Genomic DNA, 25,572 nt, shown 5'->3' on the forward strand with positions numbered 1-25,572 from the left:
TAATTTTGAGGTCAGGGAGCACTTGGTTCAAGGTGTAAGCAATGTAAGTCATAGGTTATATTGAAATAATGAATGTTGTATTCTGCCAAAAAAGATAGGGTACTGTATTAGAATAATTTTGACAAGTGTATGAAAACAAATGGCGTAATAAGAAATGTAAAATTTAGAAATACTGTACTATAGAGCCTATCTAGTTCAGGATTGACTTGTTCAAATTACAGTAAGAACAATTTTTTTTTTGCTTGCTACTGAACAGATCTGTAATTTTATCAAGAATGTTTAAACATTGTAATATACAGTAGATATCACAAATATGTCTGTTCACATCCTAATGGCAAATTGCTTGCCTTTCTTGATTATGAAATAAACAATGTATAGTATTTCTTATTACTCTTTTGTATCAGTAAAATATGAAAACTTCCTGAAATGTGTTTCTCAAATATATGTATATGTTACAGCTATGGGTTTTAGATGCTTTGAACATTGGAACGCAAAGACCAGAATGGAGTTTTGGACAAGTGGAGTTGGATACATCAGCAAGCTACAGAGTATCCTTTGTAGGTATGGCAAGTAATGGTGGTTTTGCCATTGATGATGTGAAAGCTTACCCAGGAGGATGTCAAAGTAAGTATATCTTTAAAATGCCTCTATTTAATTAATATTTTTTAGGTATTTGGATTTGAATTTTTATGATATTTTTTAGTTTTCTTTGTTGTTGATTCCTTGCGATTACAGCGCTGATATTCTAATTTTGAACTCTTACAGCACAGCAGATCTGTATTGTACCTGGTACAAATCCTCTTTTTAAATATTTAACTTAGCCGGTGAATATATAATAGCTGAGCCTCCGGCGGCTCGACAGAAAAACACTCAAAAACTCGCGAGCGATCGCTATGAAGGTTGCGGGTGTGCCCACTAGCGCCAACTATCGGCCAGATACCGCATATACATGTAAACAGACCCAATTTTTCTCTGTCGGCCTTAACGACAAGACGTATCAATACTCGCTGTATAACCTGGAGTTTTCTCAACATATTTGGTGAAGTACTTCCTTTTGGTTTGAGCTTTCGCAGTGCAGGTGTTTTATCTTCAACTTAAATCTTGAACTCGTTTTTGGATAGATTTAATTTTTGATGACTTTGGATTGTTTTTTGGACTTTCTTTGACTTTTAAATGGCCGACCCTTCCCTTAGTACGGAAGTGTGTTTTAGGCTTTTAGCAATTATCTTATCACGTTATAAATTAATTATAGATTTTCCTCTATATATTTTATATCTCAACCGCCTTTATTAGGCCTCTTCGATTAGCTTTCCATTTATAATAAACATCAAGATAAATTTTAATGATTTGTTTATATGCGACCTTGCCTATTCCTCCTCTAATCCGAGAGTAGACGGTCCTAACTTGGAAACCGAAGTTAAACAACGTTGAGTCCTTTCAATCGTAAATAACTTTTACAGAGCAAATGATTTAAAACTTATTAAATGAATATTTTTTAGTAGATATTTTATGAAAGATTTTCTTTGAATAGTCTTCGTACTGTTTCAAAGATGAACTAACGTTTAGTTTATTTATGCTACGCAGTTTGCGCTCTATCGTTACGATAGAGAGAGAGAGAATCACGGTTTCACTTTGCAGAAAGAGTAAATCGATTCTGACGTTTTGTTCATTCTTCTTTCAAACTTAAATGTTTTAAATACTATTTTAAAGGAACTTGTTAATTGAAAAACCTTTCAGTTTTTTTTTCCTTTGGTCAAATAACCTGTTTATTGACGAAAGGTAAGTGGGCTCTTCTCTTCGGTGCGAAATCAAGAGAGAGAGAGAGAGAGAGAGAGAGAGAGAGAGAGAGAGAGAGAGAGAGAGAGAGAGAGAGAGAGAGAGAGAGAAGAGAGAACGTTCCGATCTTTATTCTCGTCCCAAGCGAGTAACGTTGTTCTCGAGTCAGTTTTTTACTCTCGTCCCTAGTCTCTGTACGGGGTAGAAAGGATAAAACGTTTTTAGTTTTTATTCTCGTCCCAAGGCACTGTACGGTGAGAGATTGAAAACGTAGTTTTGAATGAACTAGTGTTTAGTCTCCTTCCCAGCCACTGATCTTTTTATCTTTATATATGTTTACTGTTTTTTGCTTGTATTAATGTGCTTACATTATACGACTGATTTCGCAATTATAACCTTTTGATGAGGGTAGAATTGCGTGCTTCAGGTAGAAATCAGTTTTATTCATACCTAATGTAAATTGTTAAAAAATTCTATTTCAGTGAAGTAAGTGCAAAACAGAAAATCGTAGTGATAAAGTGATAATTGCGCAAAGTGTTATCAGTGTTGCGACCGAGGGTTCGTCTGTTCGTGCCTGTCGTTCGCCTAGTCCGAGACCTCTTGCAAGCTCCCAAGCCCAGGGGAGAAGTAATGTCGTACGACTTATGGGTTCGAGAGGACTTGATCAGCGAACAGACGTTCCCTCTATGGTTTCAGGCGTGTCTCATCAACACCGCCCCTACCATAAGACGAGCGAGACGTTTTTCTCCTCGTCATCCGAAGGCTTTTTGCATAAGAAACCGTGGAACAAGGTTTCGAGGCCCTTTAAGCGAAAGTCAGTCCTTTCAGGACAGGTCCAGCGTCCTGGTTTTAACCATTTGGACAGCTCTGACCCTATGCAGTCATCGGAAGACTGCTCGCCGCCTAAACAAAAGCGTAACACAGGCTCCGAGAGTCTTTTTGTAGGCAAGGTTTTGCAGTCACAGACGTTACCCTCGTCTCTTACCGCAACCATTCCCGTTGATCCTAAATGGGTTGTACGGCAAGACATGCAGAATAAGCTTGCCTCTCTTATGGAGGACTATTCTGTTGAGCAGGTTCACGATGATCCTCGCCGCTTAGCTGATCGAGATCTTGGCCGTCAGCCGCCCAAACGAGCCTTTGCTCGTCCTGTTGACATTGACGTTACAAAGTCACGTCAATCGTGTTTTATAGAGCCTCACTCGATGCAGTCCCGTGTTGACTCTCAGCCGCTTGTGGACGTTCAGCCGCTGCCACTTGCTCTTGTTGACGTTCAGGACGTTCACCAACCAGCATAGTTGACTTGTTTTGACGTTGAGCGTCAAGCACCGCAGTCAAGAGTTGTTTTGACTGCTCAGTCTAAGCAGTCAAGGCAGTCTCGAGTTGACGTCGAACGTCCTCCTGCACCTGTTGTTGTTACTGGTCAGTCCTTTAAGCAGTTACATGACATAGCGTCCTTGACTGATACTGTTGCTCCTTTGCGTGTGGACTCTGCTTGTCAAGCATTGCCACCACGGCAGGTCTCTCCCTTGCTTGAGACTCGGCTATTGTCGGACAAGGTTCCTTCAGATGAGGAAGTTGCTGATCCCCCTCCTACTGATATTCCCTTGAGGACTCTGTCAGACGGAGAGGAGCCTAAAGCTGCTCAGCCCTCTATGGACTTTAGATAAATCATGCTGATTTTTAAGGATCTTTGTCCGGATCTTTTTGTAACTGCTGCTCCTCGTTCGCCTAAACGTCAGAGTTTACACTAGGCCTAGCTACTTCGAAGCCGTTGTTTTATAAGCTAGTGCTCTCTCGCTCTTCTAAGAAGAGCTTTACGTTTGCTAGGCGACTGGTTAATCACCAGGAGGAGTTTGGGGGAGACAGCCTTTGCTTTCCCTACTTTTAAGCTGGCTTATAGAGCGAGAGTCTGATATGACACGGGAGAAGTTCTCGGCTTGGGAGTTCCTGCCTCTGCCCAGATAGACTTCTCAAACCTCATAGAATCTCCCTGGCGCCTGGCCATGAGACGCTCCAAGATTTTATGGTCGACTTCAGAGCTAGACCATCTCCTGTTAGGAGTTTTTTCGAGCGTTTGAAGTTTTGCTGTACAATTATGTCATGCATAAACAAGGCTTTCAGGGATGGCTCCAATGATCTGACAGCCACGTTCTCTGCAGGAACAAGTCCCTCAGGGATGGCTCCAATGATCTGGCAGCCATGTTCACTGCAGGAGTACGTAAGAGGCAAGTGCGCTCAATGTGTTCATTGTCAAGACAAACTTCACGATGAAGTCTACCAGGCTGTCTTGACAGCATTAATGGAAGGCGACTGGATGGTCTCTCTCAACCTTCAGGAGGCATACTTCCACATTCCTATACACCCGGATTCCCAACCGTTTCTGAGGTTTGTTTACAGGAATGTGGGGTACCAGTTTCGAGCCCTGTGCTTTGGCCTCAGTCCTGCTCCTCTCGTGTTTACGAGGCTCATGAGGAATGTGGCAAAATCCCCCCATCTATCGGGGATCCGAGCCTCCCTGTACTTGGACGACTGGCTTCTCAGAGCATCGTCCAGTCTTCGCTGTCTGCAGGATCTACATTGGACGTTGAGTCTGGCCAGGGAGTTGGGACTTTTGGTCAACCTAAAAGTCCCAACTGATCCCATCCCAGATTATTCTATATTTGGGGATGGAGATTCGCAGTCCAGTTTTTTCGGGCTTATCCGTCTGCCACCCGAATAGAACAAGCCCTGCTCGAAGTCCAACTAATGCTGAAAAGAGAACGTTTGTTCAGTCAGGAGTTGGAACAGTCTCGTAAGGACTCTCTCATCCCTGGAGCAGTTTGTCTCACTATGGAGACTACACCTTCTGCCTCTCCGGTTCCATCTAGCCTCTCACTGGAACTAGGACAAGACGTTAGAGACAGTATCATTCCCAGTCTCCGAACCAGTAAAGGCATGCCTGAAATGGTGGGACAGCAATATCAGTCTGAGAGAGGGACTATCCCTAGCAGTCAAGAACCCAAACCACGTGTTGTTCTCAGACGCGTCGGATTTGGGTTGGGTGCGACCCTGGACAGTCGGGAATGCTCGGGTCTGTGGACCTCAAGTCAGAAGAGCATGCACATCAACGGCAAGGAGCTATTAGCAGTCCACTTGGCCTTGATGATATTCGAAAGCTTCTTCGAAACTAAGTGGTAGAGGTCAACTCAGACAACACCACAGCTTTGGCGTACATCTCCAAGCAAGGAGGCACACACTCCTTCACGCTGCTCGAGATCGCAAGGGACCTTCTCTTATGGTCAAGAAATCGAGGCATCTCCCTGTTGACGAGATTCATCCAGGGGGACTTGAACGTCTTGGCAGACTGTCTTAGTCGGAGGGGTCAGGTGATACCCACGGAATGGACCCTCCACAAGGACGTGGGCAAGAGTCTTTGGGCTACTTGGGGTCAACCCACCATAGACCTCTTTGCCTCCTCGTTGACCAAAAGGTTACCAATCTATTGCTCTCCAGTCCTAGATACAGAAGCAATCCACATAGACGCGTTTCTACTGGATTGGTCTTTTATGGACTTATATGCATTCCCACCATTCAAGATAGTCAACAAGGTACTGCAGAAGTTCGCCTCTCACGAAGGGACAAGTTGACGTTGGTTGCTACCCTCTGGCCCGCGAGAGAGTGGTTCACCGAGGTACTTCAATGGCTGGTAGACTTTCCAAGAAGTTTTCCTCTAAGGATAGATCTGTTACGTCACCCCCACGTAAAGAATGTCCATCAAAGCCTCCCCGCTCTTCGTCTGACTTCCTTCAGACTATCGAAAGACTCTCAAGAGCTCGAGGCTTTTCGAAAGAGGCAGCCAGTGCGATTGCAAGAGCGAGGAGAGCTTCTACCATTAGAGTATACCAGTCGAAGTGGGAAGTCTTTCGAGACTGGTGCAAGTCAGCATCTGTGTCCTCGTCCAGTACCTCTGTAGCCCAAATCGCAGATTTTCTTTTACATCTGAGAAAGGTTCGCTCCCTTTCAGCTCCCACGATTAAGGGCTACAGGAGCATGTTGGCTTCGGTCTTTCGACATAGAGGCTTAGATCTTTCCAGCAATAAAGATCTCCAAGATCTCCTTAAGTCTTTCGAGACCTCTAAGGAACGTCGTTTGGCAACTCCTGGATGGAACTTAACGTGGTCCCAAGGTTCCTCATGTCAGACAGGTTTGAGCCATTACATTCAGCCTCCTTGAAGGATCTCACCCTCAAGACACTTTTCCTAGTGTGCTTGGCTTCGGCTAAAAGGGTCAGTGAACTTCATGCCTTCTGTAAGAACATCGGCTTTTCTACAGAAAAAGCCACTTGTTCCCTTCAACTTGGTTTCCTGGCCAAAAATGAACTGCCTTCTCGTCCTTGGCCTAAATCTTTTGATATTCCTTGCTTATCAGAGATCGTAGGCAACGAACTGGAAAGAGTATTATGTCCTGTTAGAGCTCTTAAGTTCTATTTAGCTCGTACTAAGTCATTACGAGGTAAATCTGAGGCATTATGGTGCTCAGTTAAGAAACCATCATTGCCTATGTCAAAGAATGCTTTGTCATATTTTATCAGATTTTTAATACGAGAAGCTCATTCTCACTTGAATGAGAAAGACCGATGTTTGCTTAAGGTTAAGACGCACGGAGTTAGAGCTATAGCAACCTCCGTGGCCTTCAAGCAAAATAAATCTCTGCAAAGTATTATGGACGCGACTTTTTGGAGAAGCAAGTCAGTGTTCGCGTCATTTTACTTAAAAGATGTCCAGACTCTTTACGAGGACTGCTACACACTGGGTCCATTCGTTGCAGCGAGTGCAGTAGTGGTTGAGGGTTCTACCACTACATTACCCTAATTCCAATATCCTTTTTAATCTGTCTCTTGAAATGTTTTTAATATTGTTTTATTTTTGGGTTGTACGGAAGGCTAAGAAGCCTTTCGCATCCTGGTTGATTTGGCGGGTGGTCAAAGTCATTTCTTGAGAGCGCCCAGATTAGGGGTTTGATGAGGTCCTGTTGTATGGGTTGCAGCCCTTAATACTTCAGCTCCTGGGAGTCTTTCAGCATCTTAAGAGGATCGCTGGGCTTTATGAGGAAGACAGACTAATAAGGCAGAGTAATCGTCTTAAGTCAACTTCCTTACCAGGTACCTTTATATATTTGGGTTTTGTTATGATATAACTGTCAAAAACTCTAAGCATATACGCTGTAAACTTAATTAACTCTGGTCTCTACCCACCACCATGGGTGTGAATCAGGTATTATATATTCACCGGCTAAGTTAAATATTTAAAAATGATATTTTAATTATAAAATAAATTTTTGAATATACTTACCCGGTGAATATATAAACTAAAGGCCCCCCCTTCCTCCCCGATAGAGACCCAGCGGGATGAGAAAAATTGGGTCTGTTTACATGTATATGCGGTATCTGGCCGATAGTTGGCGCTAGTGGGCACACCCGCAACCTTCATAGCGATCGCTCGCGAGTTTTTGAGTGTTTTTCTGTCGAGCCGCCGGAGGCTCAGCTATTATATATTCACCGGGTAAGTATATTCAAAAATTTATTTTATAATTAAAACATCATTTTTATTCTAACCTCAGATGCAATATTCTAAGTAAGAAAATTAAATGGACTTTGAAAGGGCATATAAATTAGATGAACTTTGAAAGGGCATATAAATTAAATGGACTTTGAAAGGGCATATAAATGAGAATTACAGATAATAGATGGACAATCATACAAGCAACAGATAAATCCAACGCTAAATGCATAATGGAATTAAAGATTCCCCATAAGCTGAAATGAACAGCTTCTTTTATGTAAAAAAAATTTAGCCAAGGACAGTTAATACTTTTAATGATCTTAAGAAAACATAAGATCTTCTTATGTGAACAGATTGTTTTCATAGAAAAGGGACTGCAAAATTTCAAAATATCCAAACTAGTTCTATTTAATGGCACATCTTTTGACAGCACAAAATGATCATTCCATTAACTTCAATAATCTTATTAGTAAAGTGCCCACTCTCTGTGAGGCCAATAAGAGTTCATTAATACAACCTAATATAACCTTGCCATGTCCTGAACTAGTTTATCCCTTTCAAATTATGCTGAAATGGTGAAAAGAGTACCAATTGTATTTGTTCAATCTTCAATCTTGTGTCCACTGCAGGACAAAAGCCTCTGACATGTCCTTATTCATGTCTGGTGTTTGGTCAATTTTCATCACCATGCTGGCCTCTGCAGATTAGTGATGGTAGGGTATTTAGTATGTCTGCTCACAGTAAACGGACCTAATATGGGTGGCCCTGACTAGTACGGCTTTGCTGATCATGGTGATACACCATTCCTTTCACCTGGTTAAGGTACCCCCACTCAGAAAGGCGGGCATAATATATATATATATATATATATATATATATATATATATATATATATATATATATATATATATATATATATATATATATATATATATATATATGTGTGTGTGTGTGTGTGTGTGTGTGTGTGTGTGTGTGTGTGAGTGTGCATGTGTGTGTATACTGTATAAAGAATATGAAAGAACAAGAAAAGTATTGCAAATAGTGGAATGGGTGAATATTGTACATCACCTTTAAGAAAGGATTTATAAAGAAAATGGTGCAAAGATGGATAGGGCTTATGATTAGATAGAAATATAAACATATTTTATGAGAAAATGTTTGAAAATGGAGGATTTGTGTAAAATGATGAAGGTAATGTACCTACAAATTGAATCGGATTAAACACACATGATGGTGCCCCCAGGAATTTGTTCTTTAATATGAGGTAAAGATTTTAATTAGACAAATTTAAAGTACTATACTGTAGTATGGCTGACAGGTGGGAGTCCACTTATGCAAAGATTGTAGGAAAATAGAACAATATATAATAGATAAAAATATCATGTGAGACTTTCTTAACTTCAATCAACAAGAAAAAGAAAGGTTTGTACCAAATTTTCTAAAGGAAATTTTTGTTAATCGATATCCAATTGAGTTCATAGGAGTTTAAGGCATTTGTATGAGATAAAATTTTTAATTGATAGTACAGTAAAACAAATTTTTCAATATTAAACTTAGCCGGTGATTATATAAGCTGCAACTCTGTTGCTCGACAGAAAACTCTACGTTCAAAATACGCCAGCGATCGCTATGCAGGTAGGGGGTGTACATCAACAGCGCCATCTGTCTAGCAGGTACTCAGTACTCAATGTAAACACAGAACCAATTTTCTCTCTGTCGGGCTACCGGCAAGACCTACTAATACGCTGTTACTAACTGGATTTGTTTTCACAACTATTTGGTGAAGTACACTATTCTAGTTTTGAGCTTTCGCTATGCAGGTGTTTTATCTTCATCTCAAAACTTGAACTCGTTTTGGATAGATTTAATTAGGGTGACAAAGAGAGTATGGACTCTCTTTCACTTTTAAATGGCCGACCCTTCCCTTAGACGGAAGTGTGTTTAGGTTTTTAGTAATTTTGCTTAACACGTTATAGATCTATATATTTTATATCTCTCCGCCTTTATTAGGCCTCTTCGATTAACTTTCCCTTTATTATAAACATATAAAGATATTTTTTATGTTTTGTTTATATGCGACCTTTCCTGATAGTAGGCGGTCCTAACTTGGAACCGAAGTTAATCAACGTTGAGCCCGTTATATCGTATTTAGCCTTTAAAGAATTTAAAACTTTTTAAGTTTAATGTTTTATGAAAGAATTTCTTTGATAGTCTTCGTACTGTTTTCAAAGATGAACTAACGTTTAGTTTTTTAGACTACGCAGTTGTTGACGTTCAGGACGTTCAACATGCGCTCTATCGTTACGATAGAGAGAGAGTGTATCACGATTTCACTTTGCAGTAAGAGTAAATCGATTCTGACGTTTTGTTCATTCTTTCTTAGCTTTAATGTTTTAAATTCTAAATTAAAGGAACTTTTTATTGGAAAACCTTTCAGTTTTTTTTTCCTTTAGTCAAATAACATGTTTTTTTGACGATATATAATTGGGCTCTTCTCTTAGGTGCGAAATCAAGAGAGAAAGAGAGAGAGAGATAGAGACGGAGGGAGAGAGAGGAGAGAAAACGTTCCATTCAAGCGGGTAACGTTGTTCTCGTGTTACTCTCGTCCCTAGTCGCTGTACGGGGAAGAAGGTAAAACGTTTCTAGGGTTTTATTCTTGTCCCCAGGCTATGTGCGGTGAGAGATTGAAAACGTAGTTTATTTGAACTAGTGTTTAGTCTCTTTCCCAGCCACTGAATTTTTTATCTTTATATATGTTTTCTGTTTTTTGCTAGTATTAAGCAATTACTACCTTTTAATGAGGGTAGAATTGCGTGTTTCAGGTAGAAATCAGTAAAAGTTTCGATTTCAGTGAAATAAGTGCAAAACAGAAAATCAAAGTGATAAAGTGATATGCGCAAAGTGTTACAGTGTTGCGTCCGAGGGTTCGTCTGTTCGTGCCTGTCGTTCACCTAGTCCGGGACCTCTTGCAAGCTCCCAAGCCCAGGGGAGAAGTAATGTCGAACGACTTATGGGTTCGTCAGGCCTTGATCAACGAACAGACGTTTCCCTCCGTGGTTTCGGGCGTATCTACCCAAGATCGCCCCACCCACACGAAGACGAGAGAGCCCATTTATTTCTCGTCTGCGGAAGAGGTTTCTCGTAAGAAACCATGGACCAAGGTCTCGCAGCTTATTAAGCGCAAGTCGGTCCCTTCCGCGCAAGTCCAACGGCCCAGTTGTAGCCACTGGGTCAGTTCGGACTCGCTGCAGTCTTCCGACGACTGTTCACCTCCTAAGAGAGGCAAAGCGGTACCGCATCAGGCAGTCACACCGTCTGTTGCCGCACCTGCTCCTGTAGACCCTAAGTGGTCTTTGCTGCAGACCATGCAGTCTCAGTTAACGTCATTGATGCGGGACTTTCGTGCGGAGAAGGTTGACACTGCACCAACCTCTAGCCTACAACCAACCACGGTTGTGCGTCCTGTGGACGCTGAGGCGACCTTCTGCCGCACTCCAGCTGAGAGAGTCCCGCCACCCATGCGTTCCAGTGTACCCTGCCAGCCGCATGTTGACGTTCAGTAACGCACGGAACCTTCCGTTGACGTTCGCGAGGTACAACAACAGTCTAAGTTGTTTTGTTTTGACGCGGTGCGTCAACCTCCGCATTCTAGAGTTGTTTTGACTGCTCAGTATAGACAGTCAAAGCAGTCTCGAGTGAACACTGTATGTCCTCACGCACCTGTTGTGGTTGACAGTTCAGTTGTTGACAGTTCACAGACTGTCAAGCAGTTACATGACGTTGCCTTCTGGTCTGCTACTAATGCACCAGTGAGAGACTCACTGAGGTTACCTAGCTTTTATCGGACAAGGTTCCTGTAGATGAGAAAGTGCTGTTCTCCCTCCTACTGATATTCCCTTGAGGACTCTGTCATTTGGAGAGGAGCCTTAAGCTGCTTAGCCTCCTATGGACTTTAATTAAATCATGATGAATTTTTAAGGATCTTCTTAATTAAATCATGATGAATTTTTAAGGATCTTCGTCCGGATCTTGTAACTGCTGCTCCTCGTTCGCCTAAACGTCAGAACTTACACTAGGCCTAGCTACTTCGAAGCCGTTGTTTTTAAGCTAGTGCTCTCTCGCTCTCCTAGAGAGCGTTACGTTGGCTAGGCGACTGGTTTTTGCACCAGGAGGAGTTTTAGGGATACAGCCTTTGTTTTCCCTTCTTTTAAACTGGCTTATAGAGCGAGAGTCTGATAGGACACGAGAGAAGTTCTCGGCTTGGGAGTTCATGCCTCTGCCCAGGTAGACTTCTCAATTCTGGTAGACTCGCCCTGGCGCCTAGCCAGGAGACGCTCCAAGTTGTTTACAGGTCAACTTCTCAACTTTTGTCGAGCCTTTGAAGTTTTGCTGTACTATTATGTCACACATAACAAGGCTTTCAGGGATGGTAAATGGTTCCGCCTCAGTCGCTAACCCCGTCTGTTGCCACACCTGCTCCCGTAGACCCTAAATGGGCTTTGCTGCAAGACATGCAGTCCAAGCTTGCGTCCTTGATAGAGGACTTAAATGCGGAGAAGAACCTTCTGGCCAACAACCTTCCAACCGGTTGGTTGTGCGCCCTGTTGACGCTGAGGTAACCTACTCGCGTCTGCCAGTTGAGGTGGTTCCTCCTTCTGGCCAACAACCTTCCAACCGGTCGGTTGTGCGCCCTGTTGACGCTGAGGTAACCTACTCGCGTCTGCCAGTTGAGGTGGTTCCTCCACAGATGTGACCCAGTGTGGGTTGCCAGTCGCACGTTGATGTTAAGCGACGCTCGGAGGTGGTTGTTGACGTTCAGGACGTTCAACAACCAGCAGAGGTGACTTGTTGTGACGCAGTGCGTCAACCTCAGCAACCCGGTAGGGTGTTGACTGCACAACCCTGACAGTCTAGACAGTTTCGGGTTGACACTGTACTTCCTCGCGCACCCATGGTTGTTGACAGTTCACAGACTGTGCAGCAGTTCCATGATATTGCGTCCGGCTCCGTCACGCATCCACCAGTGCGACCGGATTCAGCGAGTCAGACGTTGCCCACTCCGTTGCCGTTTCCTCATCAGTTTCGGATGAGGAACCCTCTGATGAGGACGTTGCTGAACAAGACGATCAGCCCCCAGCCCTGCTATCCATCCAGAAGATGCTGAAGAAGGAACGCTGCCCAGTCAGGCTGTGGATGAGTCTGGTAGGGACACTGTCATCTGTGGATCAATTTGTGTCACTAGGAAGACTACACCTCCGTCCTCTTCTATACCATCTAGCTTTTCACTGGAAAAAGGACAAGACGCTAGAAGCGGTCTCGATCCCGGTTTCCGGAAAGATAAAGTCTTGTCTGACTTGGTGAAAGGACTATATCAACCTTAGAGAGGGTCTTCCCCTGACTGCTCAGACTCCCAACCACGTTCTCTTCTCGGACGCATCGGACGTAGGATGGGGTGCGACATTAGACGGTCGGGAATGCTCGGGATTATGGAACTCGAGTCAAAGGACAATGCATTTCAACTGCAAGGAGCTACTGGCAGTAAGTCTGACCTGGAAAAGCTTCAGGTCTCTCCTTCAAGGCAAAGTGGTGGAGGTGAACTCGGACAACACCACGGCTTTGGCGTACATCTCCAAGCAAGGAGGGACCTACTCTCTGACATTGTACGAGATCGCAAGGGACCTCCTCACCTGGTCAAAAGGTCTAGACATATCACTAGTAACGAGGTTCATCCAAGGCAACTTGAATGTCATGGCAGATTGTCTCAGTCGGAAGGGACAAATAATTCCAACAGAATGGACCCTCCACAAGGATGTATGCAAGAGACTTTGGGCCACCTGGGGCCAGCCAACCATAGATCTCTTCGCAACCTCGATGACCAAGAGGCTCCCAATATTTTGCTCACCAATCCCGGACCCAGCAGCAGTTCATATAGATGCCTTTCTACTAGATTGGTCACATCTAGATCTATATGCATTCCCTCCGTTCAAGATTGTCAACAAGGTACTGCAGAAGTTCGCCTCTCACGAAGGGACAAGGTTGACGCTAGTTGCTTCCCTCTGGCCCGCGAGAGAATGGTTCACCGAGGTACTTCGATGGCTAGTAGACGTTCCCAGAACACTTCCCCTAAGGGTGGACCTTCTACGTCAGCCACGCGTAAAGAAGGTACACCAAGGCCTCCACGCTCTTCGTCTGACTGCCTTCAGACTATCGAAAGACTCTCGAGAGCTAGAGGCTTTTCGAAGGAGGCAACCAGAGCGATTGCTAGAGCAAGGAGAACATCCACCCTTAGAGTCTACCAATCGAAGTGGGAAATCTTCCGAAACTGGTGCAAGTCAGTATCCGTATCCTCGACCAGTACCTCTGTAACTCAAATAGCTGACTTCCTCTTATATCTGAGGAAAGAACGATCTCTTTCAGCTCCCACTTTCAAGGGTTACAGAAGCATGTTGGCATCAGTCTTCCGTCACAGAGGCTTAGATCTTTTTAACAATAAAGATCTACAGGACCTCCTTAAGTCTTTTGAGACCACGAAGGAGCGTCGTTTGGTTACACCTGGTTGGAATTTAGACGTGGTACTAAGATTCCTTATGTCAGACAGGTTCGAACCGCTACAATCAGCCTCCCTGAAAGATCTCACCTTAAAGACTCTTTTCCTGGTATGCTTAGCCACAGCTAAAAGAGTCAGTGAGATTCATGCCTTCAGCAAGAACATCGGATTCTCATCCGAAACGGCTACATGTTCTACAACTTAGTTTTCTAGCCAAACACGAGCTGCCTTCTCGGCCTTGGCCAATATCGTTCGATATTCCAAACTTATCGTATGGTTGGAAATGAACTAGAAAGAGTCTTATGTCCTGTAAGAGCTCTTAAGTTCTTTTTAAAAACCTTTACGAGGCCCGTCTGAAGCTTTATGGTGTTCAGTTAAGAAACCATCTTTGCCTATGTCAAAGAATGCTTTATCCTATTTTATCAGACTGTTAATACGAGAAGCTCATTCCCATCTGAATGAGGAAGACCAAGCTTTGCTGAAGGTAAGGACACACGAAGTTAGAGCTGTCGCAACTTCCGTGGCCTTTAAACAAAATAGATCTCTGCAAAGTATAATCGACGCAACCTATTGGAAAAGCAAGTCAGTGTTCGCGTCTTTTTATCTTAAGAATGTCCAGTCTCTTTACGAGAACTGCTACACTCTGGGACCATTCGTAGCAACGAGTGCAGTAGTGGGTGAGGGCTCAACCACTACAATTCCCTAATTCCATAACCTTTTTAATCTTTCTCTTGAAATGTTTTATTATTGTTTTTGGGTTGTCCGGAAGGCTAAGAAGCCTTTCGCATCCTACTTGATTTGGCGGGTGGTCAAAGTCATTTCTTGAGAAGCGCCTAGATTAGAGGTTTTGATGAGGTCCTGTTGTATGGGTTGCAACCCTTGATACTTCAGATCCTAGGGGTCGCTCAGCATCCTAAGAGGATCGTGAGGCTCCGTAAGGAAGACGTACTTAAAAAGGCAGAGTAATTGTTCAAGTCGACTTCCTTACCAGGTACTTATTTATTTTATGTTTGTTATTTTGAATAACTGCTAAAATGAAATACAAAATACTTAGCTCATAATAATGTAAACAAGTAATGCTGGTCTCTACCCACCCCCCTGGGTGTGAATCAGCTTATATAATCACCGGCTAAGTTTAATATTGAAAAATGTTATTTTTATTAATAAAATAAATTTTTTAATATACTTACCTGGTGATTATATATTAAAGGATCCTCCCTTCCTCCCCAATAGAGACCCAGTGGACCGAGGAGAAAATTGGTTCTGTGTTTACATTGAGTACTGAGTACCTGCTAGACAGATGGCGCTGTTGATGTACACCCCCTACCTGCATAGCGATCGCTGGCGTATTTTGAACGTAGAGTTTTCTGTCGAGCAACAGAGTTGCAGCTTATATAATCACCGGGTAAGTATATTCAAAAATTTATTTTATTAATAAAAATAACATTTTTTGTAACAGCCTTAACTAGAATTCTTATTTAGTAGTCTGATCCTGGACCTGGGTGTGCTGTGGACCACCCTTGTTATTGATGGCTTTTCTTCGGCTTAGAAGCCCCTGGAGGTTCTAGCATCCTCTGGATTGCATAAGTCTTTCCACTAATAATAATGATTAGGCAAACATTAATCTTATGTTCTATAAAAATGTCAGACACAAACCTTATGGCAAGTGAAATGAAGGGTTCGTCTAGTTGGAGAACTCGTCCTTTATTAATCATCACTTTGCCTTTTATGAGCTGTTAGTCAGCACCATATTTTATACTTAACAGGTACAGAACCAAAATTAGAATAAGTTTGCATCTGTGGAAAAAATTACCACTGTATACAGTATGTTACATCTTTATGTGTTTTGCTAACATTCATTCTTTTAATTTTTTAGCTCGTCCAGCAACTGCTTCTCCCAGTGGAGGTGGAAGTAAACCCAGCAGTAGTACTCCTAATGAAGCAAACGAAGTCGACAATCCTCTTCTTGGACCAAATTAATGATTTGGGGGTATGGAGAATAAAGTTTCCAACTAATGAAGAAAATAGTATTGTGGTCAGTTGCAATTTTTTTATTCAGATCAGTAGTGGAAATGTTCTTACAAGAAACATGTTTTATACAGACATGTTGCTACTGTTGGACATTCATTTCTCCAAATCAATAAGTCATTTCTAGGATTTTTACTCCATACAAGGAAGCTTTGTGACTTTACAGATGTTTCAGCAAGAATTGAGGTTTCCTGCAAGAATGTCTAAATTGTTTCAGTAACTAAACATAAAATTTGGAAAGTTCCTTAGAGTTGGTACTGAAGCAGTGCAAGGTAGATAGAAATGTGTTCGTACAAGTACACTAATGTCATGAACAATTTGTATTCTATAATCTGAATATTGATTATTAGTTTTGTATCTGATGTATATGTATGACATTAGGAATATTTTCTTCATATTTTCTCTGAAAAATATTCTAATGGTGTAATAGATATACAGTATTCACACTTATAAGATACCCTAATGTTAATCAATAAATCGTTTTTATGGCACTAAGAAGTTGAAACTGGTTTTTCTCAATACACTTCATTTTCCTTCTTTTATACACAACCAGTCGGATATGTACCAGTAGTTGATAATGCATAAACATGATGTAATTTTAAATCAACAATCCAGTGATCATGATGGTAAAATTTTCATTGAAGCCTTTCAGACAACCCTACTGATTTCTGTACTTTTAAACCATTGAACCTACAGCTCTCCACTCAAAATATTTAGTATAACACAAATATTGTCTTTTCCAATCTTTTAATGATGCCTCCCTCCTACTGACTTGAAAGAATTGCAAAATTTACGAGGTTTTAATTTTTTTTGTTTATGAAAAAGGTTTCAAAGTTTTCTATACAATAGATATGTTCTAGGTATTAGATATGGTTGACTTTCATAAAAGAATTAATGGGGTATTGAACGAATGCCATCAAATGATTTGACTGCAGACATTTATAATACTGTATTAGGTAAATGATTATTAGTGGTACAGTATATGGAGATTGAAAATGAATTGTCTGTTGAAAGTCATGAATAATTTTTATATAGTAATCGTTGTTGGATGTTTTTTGGCTCTCTACTTTGAGCAACTTTAATCTCTTTTTAGGTGATTATTTTTAGTTATGTGTTTGAGGATGGACAAATTTGATAACCATTACACTTGAATATAATTAAGTTTGGAAAAGTTTTGCATGTAAATACTGTACTACCTCAGATATATTTTTCTTTATTGTTAAAATTTTCAAACTTCATTTTTTTTCTAGAAAATTCTTTTCTTGGAATATTAAATATAAATCTTATTCCTGCGACAACGTATTTCGAGGTTCTTGAAAACACCTACTCGTATAATTCATGGGGTGATAACACGATAACACTGTTCTAATCATATAATCAACTTCTTGAGAATAGCGTTGAACTAAACTATCACTACATTTCAGTATTTCCCAATAAGTTGATGAAATCCTAGAATTTAGGATTTATTTCTGTATAAAACTAAGTATTTATACACAGGTTTTTGTTTATAAAATTTCCAAAGTTTTAAATATGTATATATTTTGAAAATGAATATTTTTCATTGATTAGAAGTTGAGTGAACTGCATGGATCAACAGTGTTTTATTAACACAGGAAAAGCCACAGTAATTTGTCCTTTGTATACTTTTTTCATTGTAAAATAATTTAAATTTCACCTTGGCACCATATGAAATATACCATAGTGCGTTATAGAGTAGAATCTGTTCTGTTTTGTTGTTATTAAGATTCATAAGAATCTTGGTCATTTTGTCTTAAATATTTTTGGGAACTTTGTTTGTGACTAATAATAGAATATGATGTATTTATATTTTCCACTTTTCATTGCTATTAAATGACTGAAGGATTTAATAGTTGATTCTGACCATAACTATGCCTGGCACCATAATGTACAGTTAAAGATAATATGTGTTCATTACTTCTGTGGTAAACTAATACAGAATAGCCCACTATTATGCAGCCATGAGATGAACTTCCTCACCCAAGTAGTGAAAGATGCAACATGCAGTCTACACTAAGTTACCAGGATATTTGTTACAATTTTTCTGCAACTAAAGAAATCCATAAAATGCTGTTTAACATTTTTTTTTCGTAAACTAACATATGATTTGTTAACTGAGGTCTGCACAAAATTATTTTAAGACTTCTATGCAGCTTCAAAATGTTAAGCTATTAATTTTGTCAAGACAATTTGTCAATACTGTAAAATTTTAATTGTGTGTCTATGACGTAGTTGAAGATGCTTGGGTCCTAATCAGTAGGTTTTTCTTTTGATATCTCTGTGAGACCGTGATGGATAGCTATCACTGTTAGCCATAAGTGGGCATTCAAAATGTAAAATACATTTATCTTTACTAGCATTTTACATTTTTCTAAATGTTTTGTTCACAATTGAGACTCCAGACATTGGATTTAAGCTTTGAATAGCTTTAATTGTGGTGAAAAAAATTTTCAACAATATAATATGTAAAGTATTGATTTAAAAGCTCAAGATAGAGACGACTGGCGAAATCTAACCGAAGCTCTTTGCAGCAATAGGTGTAGGAGGAGATGATGATGATGATGAATATGTAAAGGAGCATACACTTTTTACAAGCATTTCATCCCCAGACAGTGAAAATATTAGTTTATACTTTATACAATTTTTTATCTTTTGTAGATAAAAGTGTAAGATGCCATTCATTTTCAATGTGTTCCTTTTACTATATTTGACAAATTTTATATTATAATTTATGTTTTTATTGTAGAGTTATTATGTAAATCATTGAGAATGTTCATTGTTCTTACTCATAAGAAGGATACTAAAAAGAACGTTGTTATGATATAATAAAAATTATTTATCTTTTTAATATTAAATCAGTCAGACACCAAGAAAGATACTAATGATACTAATTTTATTATTTTAAGCTGGACTGTATCCAATATTTCTTAGGTTTGATATATTGCATTTAAATAACTTTACTCATTTTACTTATTTTGTTCATTTATTGGTCCCAAATATTATGTTAAATAACCAAAGGTTATTTACTACATTATTCATTTAAAATTCTGTCAAAGCTTTTCTTGTTTTCTGTATGCTTATTATTATTACTATGCTATATTAAGTAAATGAGTTGTTATAAACATCTGAAAGGGGTACAGAAAACTTATCTTAATTCAAACATGTCCATGAGATGTCTTGATTATTTGTTGAATGTGATTCTTTATTGAGAACATTTTCATAAACATTTGTCGGAAATGGTTTTTGTTTTGTTTCTTTGAGATGAGCTTACAAGTCAGCCCCTGAAATATCAATATGTATTAATGTGCTTTTATCAGACAATTGTGTCGATAAGACAAAGTGCTGTATTTTCTGAAGAGAAACTGATATTAAACACTTATAAAATGTACATCTCTTTTTAGCTTAATTAAGGTCTGACCAAAGAAATAAGAATTTCTGTTATATGCTTAGTTGCTATCACTACTTTAGCTCTTATGTACTGATATATCTTCAGCTCTAGGATACATTAGTTTGTTCTATGGTTGACATATGAGAATAGAATATAGTTTTTTTTCTTTTTGAACATCCTTACAAGGGGAATAGGAATTCTAGGCACATGATAAATACACTGAATTCATGCTCTTTGATTCTTTTGTATTAAATGAACCATCCGGCAACTAAAATGTAATTTAGAGACATTCTAGTATTGATATAGTGTATAACATAAGGAAGATAAAAAAAAAGTTGTCCCTTTGAGTTTGTTGCATATTTAGTTTGGTAATTCTGATATTTCATTGGCCTTTTCTCCGTATACAGAATTGTTTAATGCACTAATAGTTGAAGTGATGGTCCTAAGTACACTTTTGTCAAGGACTAGGATGAAGCAACTCAGTATACACTTGTCAGTACATCAGATTGTCAGTTATAGTAGGTAAATACTAAGTGAATTCAATAAAATTCATGATTTGATGGCTGAAATTATTTTCATAGATAATTAAAAAATATTACTATTAAGATCAAAACATACTGAAAGTTTCCTAAAAAATAGAAGACTTAAAATATTAAAAATGTTTCAAAAAACTCCTCCACCGCTAATAATGGTCTAAAGAAACTGAAAAAAAAAAAAAAAAACATAAATAAGTTATGATCATCTGAGAAGTAATTGGGAAAATTTGATAAAATAGACATAACACATGCTGGCACTAATTAATCTTTATCGATATTCTCACTATTATACAAGTAGCAGGATTCATGCTAAAGTGATCATTTAGTTGATAAGGGATTAACACACCTTTCATAGGGCCACTGAAAATGTCTAGGTATACTGTACAATCAAAGAACTACGGTGATTAATTTGGAATATGAAAGGAAAATGAGTTCTAATAAATAACCATCTGAATTATCTACGATGAATTCTAGATGCTGAATAGAGGAACATCTTTAGAAATTAGCTGTGAAATAAGAATACTGTACAAATGAGAAGAGTATTCTTAATTGGACAATAGATTAGATTTACAATGTATTAGTTAGGCTACAAGTTAATTGATGGAGATCTATTTAGTAATTTCATATATGAAGGTCTTCAAAGTATTTTTTTTTTCAATTCTATAAATACTGCACTTGTCTAAATGTTGTCCATTATTAAAAGCACTGACAATTCCTTTTGTGGTAATTATAATTGAAATTTTCATCTAAAGCAAAAATAAAAAATTAAGTATGCCTGTAATGAGTGAACATCAATATCATTAAGTAATTAGCCTACCCACTAAATGAAGTAACTAAAGATTAGGACAGGCTTGCCTATTGTGTTGTGTACAGCAATTAGAAAATATGTATACTGTAGTTAAAAAGTCTGTCAGTGTGTAGGTTTTAATTTATTCAATGATTTAAGTGATGTTACATTCTAATGTATGATTGAAAAGGTTTCAATAACATTAATTGTAATTCTGGAAATTATGATAAAGTGTTTTTAAGCAATTTTACTTTGAGACAGGCAACATATTATTTTATATTATCTACTTATAGGTTAAATTAGTTGCTCATGAGCTTTCCTGTGTATAAAGTAGTTTAGGTAAACAAATAAGAAAAAAGTCAAGATGTCTGATGAAAAAGTTCATGTGCAATTTTTTTTAATATGATTTGAAATAAAACAAAGAATATTCTTTGTGTTTGAGTATCCTTTCAAGGTAGGTTAAGCACAGCTTTAAAATTGAAAGTGTGAGTACATTATTCATATTTATTTAAAGTGCAATAATGGTACCCGATCTTGAACACTGATGACTTTCAATCTGTTCCCAGTGTTCAAGCTACTCTCACATGGTGGATCATGTAGGCTTAAAGGCCTATGTGACAACAAAAAATCCATGTAACTACAATTGGAGAAAAAGCTAATTATAATTAATATTATAACATACCCTTAGGTTAGGTTATGTTAGGTTAGAGCAATATTATGAGAAAAAAATGAAAATTAAGTACAGTGAACCCTCGTTTATCGCGGTAGATAGGTTCCAGACGCGGGCGCGATAGGTGAAAATCCGCGAAGTAGTGACATTATATTTACCTATTTATTTAACATGTATATTCGGACTTTTAAAACCTTCCCTTGTACGTAGTACTGTTAACAAACCACCCTTTAATGTACAGAACACTTAATGCATGTACTACAGCACCCTAAACTAAAACAGGCACAAATATTAAAGGCGATTTTATATCATGCGTTTCCTAAACACCTAAAAAGCACGATAAAAAATGGCAACCAATGTTTTGTTTACGTTCATCTCTGATCATAATGAAGAAACAAACTCATTTAGTGTACAGTACACATATATGTATAGGTTAGTTTTTGCATCGATTATATTGATTATACAGTACTGTATGTTGATTTGTTTATTACCAATGTTTTAGTTTACGTATTTTTCTTAGGACTTCCAAATGAAATGTTTTTCTTTATGACGCCGCCTGAAACGACGGCGTTTACGCTCAGTAAACAACCACGCTCAGAACAAACAAGGCATTTAACGCGCATGATGATAGTGATAAATAATGATACAGTACATACAGTATTTACAGTAAAAGCATTTACAAAATATGTTACCTTACAAATATAAATTATACAGTATTGTACGTAGCAAAGCAGGAAAACAATTTACGAGAGAGAGAGAGAGAGAGAGAGAGAGAGAGAGAGAGAGAGAGAGAGAGAGAGAGAGATTGTTTTACGTACGTAAATGTAAATTTCAAACAAAAAAAATATGATAGGTTACAACATGTAGACTTTTAAAACCTTCCCTTTAACTTAATGCATACAGTACGTACATTACTAAACTATAAAACAGGCAGTAAGAATATTAAAGTAAAAAATAAAGATTGTTACTGTACTCACCACGAAAGAAGTTGAAGAAAAACTTGAATGGTGATGGCGATGAATTTGCTGCACAGTAGAAATGATGATGATGAAGCTGATGATGTGTTCTACTGTGCAGCCAATGATAGTATTTTACGTCTCTTCAGACGGAGGTGTCTTTTCCTGGGACACCTCTTCAACTTCTTCCTGGGAAACTTCAATTTCTTCCGAAGGCGTACTAGCAGGAGGAACTGGCTCTTTTTTGCGAGGCTGGAAGAACATTGTGATCGGAAGTTGTTGCCGCTGCTTCTTTTTTCGATCCAAGAGCATTTTGTAGGGAGTCATTATGTCATCAACCTTGTTGCAGAATTGCATCGAGCGAACCATATCCTCGTCCCACTCTTGCAACATTTCTTTTAACTCCTTCGCGTGGTTGCAGGCCTTGGCAAGCCGTTCTAATGTTAAGCCCGTTTCTTCGACATTTTCTTGGGTCTCTTCCTGGGTATCACTCTCTTCCTCACTTGCCGATTTCGTCAGGTCTTCGAGGTCTGCGTCAGTTAGGGGCTGGGAATGGCAGTCCAACAACTCGTCGACGTCTTCAGTCGTCATGTCGCCAAACCCGTCACCTCCAATTATGGCAGCCAACTGCACAGATTTCCGTATTGCAGAGTGTTGGATTTCCGACGGAGTAAATCCCTTGTCGTCGTAAACAATATCGGGCCACAACTTCTTCCAGCTCGCATTCACGGTTGCAGGTTTCATCTCTTGAAGTGCCTTCTGAATATTCTGCAGGCACGTGGCTATGGTGTACTGCCGCCAGTACGCCTTCAAGTTAAAATCTTCATCCTCGTCATCTTGGGCAGCATCCACACACGCAACGAGGTCCGCCAAGGTATTCTTCGTGTAAAGGGCCTTGAACGCCCTGATAACCCCCTGGTCCATCGGTTGAATTAATGACGTGGTGTTGGGTGGCAGGAACTCAACCTGAATGCCCTCATGCGACAGGTCAGTTGCGTGTCCACCAGCGTTATCCATAAGGAGAAGGATCTTGAATGGCAAGCCCTTCTCTAAGAAATATTTACTGACTTGCGGGATAAAACACTGGTGGAACCAGTTGGAGGTCAGCATCTTCGTAATCCATGCTTTTTGATTATGCATCCAGTACACGGGAAGGAGATTCTTATTTTTATTTTTCAAAGCGCGAGGATTTTTCGACTTATAAATAAGCCCTGGCTTTAACAAAAATCCAGCAGCATTGCCACACATCACGAGGGTAACGCGATCCTTGAATGCTTTAAAGCCAGAGGCTTTGGCTTCCTCTTTGAACAGGAAAGTTCGCGACGGCATTCTCTTCCAAAACAAGCCAGTCTCATCCATATTAAAGACTTGTTCCGGCTTGTATCCACCTTCGGCGATAATATTCTTGAACGTCTGGTTCACGTAAGTTTCAGCAGCGGCAGTGTCAGCGGAAGCAGACTCCCCATGCAGGGAAACGCTTTTCAGGGCGAAGCGTTTCTGAAACTTCGCGAACCATCCTTTGCTTGCGGAAAAACGTTTCTGAGGCTGGGAATCAGTGGATGTCCCTGGTTGAGGATCATCTGCATCATCATCATCTTCAGCATGGTTGCCGTCGTCGTCTTTAGGTTCCTTTGCAGCAAAATTCTCATATAAACTCAAAGCCTTTGTTTGGATGGTGTTCGTATCCAACGCTATGTTCTTCTTCCGGCAGTCGGCAATCCACACAGCTAAAGCACCTTCCATGCGTACGATCGTTTTATTACGCGTTGTAACGACTCGCTTCGCTGATCTGCTAAAGGTGATTGCAGCCGTCTTTCTAATGTTCGCCTCGTCCTTTTTGATATAGCGAACGGTGGATTCGTTGATGCCAAAATGGCGGCCGGCGGCCGCGTAACTTCTACCATCTTTTAACATGTCGAGAAGCGTAACCTTCTCAGCTATCGTCATCATCCTTCGGTGGCGTTTAGGCTCACTACCAGCCTTAAGAGAAGCAGAACGCTTGGGAGCCATTACAGTAGGATTTACGTACAGTACTGTAACAAAAAGTTCAACTTAAAAAGGTCGCACACAGCACAGATTAAACTTCACAAACTTAAGAACGTCTACTCAGCGATACGCGGTAACAGAGAGTGAACGATCCAGCCCCGCGAGAACTTTGATGCTGCGGGTAGGAGATGCGGGCAAAACACCAATCACAGGCTAGATAACAAAACTTGAGTTCTGATTCGTCATCTATCAGCGCTTGAACCAATCACAACCCGTCTTACAGTACTATGATGCGTTGGTTACCTACTCATAGAAGATGCCCCTCGCATACTGAACGTATGTAGATTAAGTACAATACCGTAATAATAATAAATAATGATAATAATACTGTACAGTAATAATAATAATAATAATGATAATAATAATAACTAATAATTTTATTAACAACAACAACAATAATAATAATAATAACAATAATAATAATACAGCTTTACGTACACTATTTTACGCCTCTCTCTCTCTCTCTCTCTCTCTCTCTCTCTCTCTCTCTCTCTCTCTCTCTCTCGTACGCTTATTCGAAATGTGATTTTTGCAACAAAGAATATTATTGGATGCAGTACTGTACTACGTACGTATACATACAAAAGATTCATGGAAAAGAAGCACATCCATTACAGTACACACCATTCTAATATGGTATGACTGCATCTGATTTGCGTTTCATGTTCGATTTAATTTTACTACGTACTGTATACAGTACTGAATTATCGTATGATCACATTCTCTTTTCGTGTTTTATTTCTTTCTGTGCTGAATTATATATCATATGTAATGCAATGAACAATCAGTAAGAGCAGATATTACTAATTACAGTATTAATGGAATTACAGGTAACAAAATATCGTATTTGGGGGTCTTCAGATTTCGCGGTATTTTCGAATTTTCCGGAAAATCCGCGATATGTATATATATATGGGTTATGGAAAAACCCCGCGAAGTGGTGAATCCGCGATTGTCGAACCGCGAAGTAGCGAGGGTTCACTGTAACATATTTTCTGTTCGAAACCACACCCTGTAATACAATACAAATTTACCAACTAAGTTTCCTAACAAATGCATAGGAAATAACTATCTTTAAATGGCCATTATTTTTTTTATTCCCCATTTCTCGAAAAAAAAAAATTCATTTTTGGAAAGAGGAGCATAAAACACTGCATTAGAAAAGAGTATTTTGGTTTCATAGTTTTTGTGGCAGTGAAACCAAAAAGATCCCAAGAGACCAAGCCAGTAAAATCTAAATGACCTGTCTTCTTTATTAAAAGTTTGAAACAACG

General features: G+C 39.4%; 2 protein-coding genes across 2 annotated transcripts in view; one reads left to right on the forward strand and one right to left on the reverse strand.

Moving 5' to 3' along the window:
- LOC137640396 (MAM and LDL-receptor class A domain-containing protein 1-like) overlaps positions 1–21,003 on the forward strand; it is a 64,836-nt gene extending 43,833 nt beyond the window's left edge. Inside the window, exons 15-16 of the mRNA XM_068372960.1 lie at positions 459–624; positions 15,746–21,003. Of these exons, the coding sequence (XP_068229061.1) occupies positions 459–624; positions 15,746–15,849 (270 nt within the window). The 3' untranslated portion in view covers positions 15,850–21,003. The remainder of the gene's footprint in view (positions 1–458; positions 625–15,745) is intronic.
- LOC137641449 (MAM and LDL-receptor class A domain-containing protein 1-like) overlaps positions 1–25,572 on the reverse strand; it is a 287,760-nt gene that overhangs the window by 213,326 nt on the left and 48,862 nt on the right. The window lies entirely within an intron of this gene.

Source organism: Palaemon carinicauda, chromosome 5 (genome assembly GCF_036898095.1).
Source record: "Palaemon carinicauda isolate YSFRI2023 chromosome 5, ASM3689809v2, whole genome shotgun sequence".
Classification (NCBI taxonomy): Eukaryota; Metazoa; Arthropoda; class Malacostraca; order Decapoda; family Palaemonidae; genus Palaemon; species Palaemon carinicauda.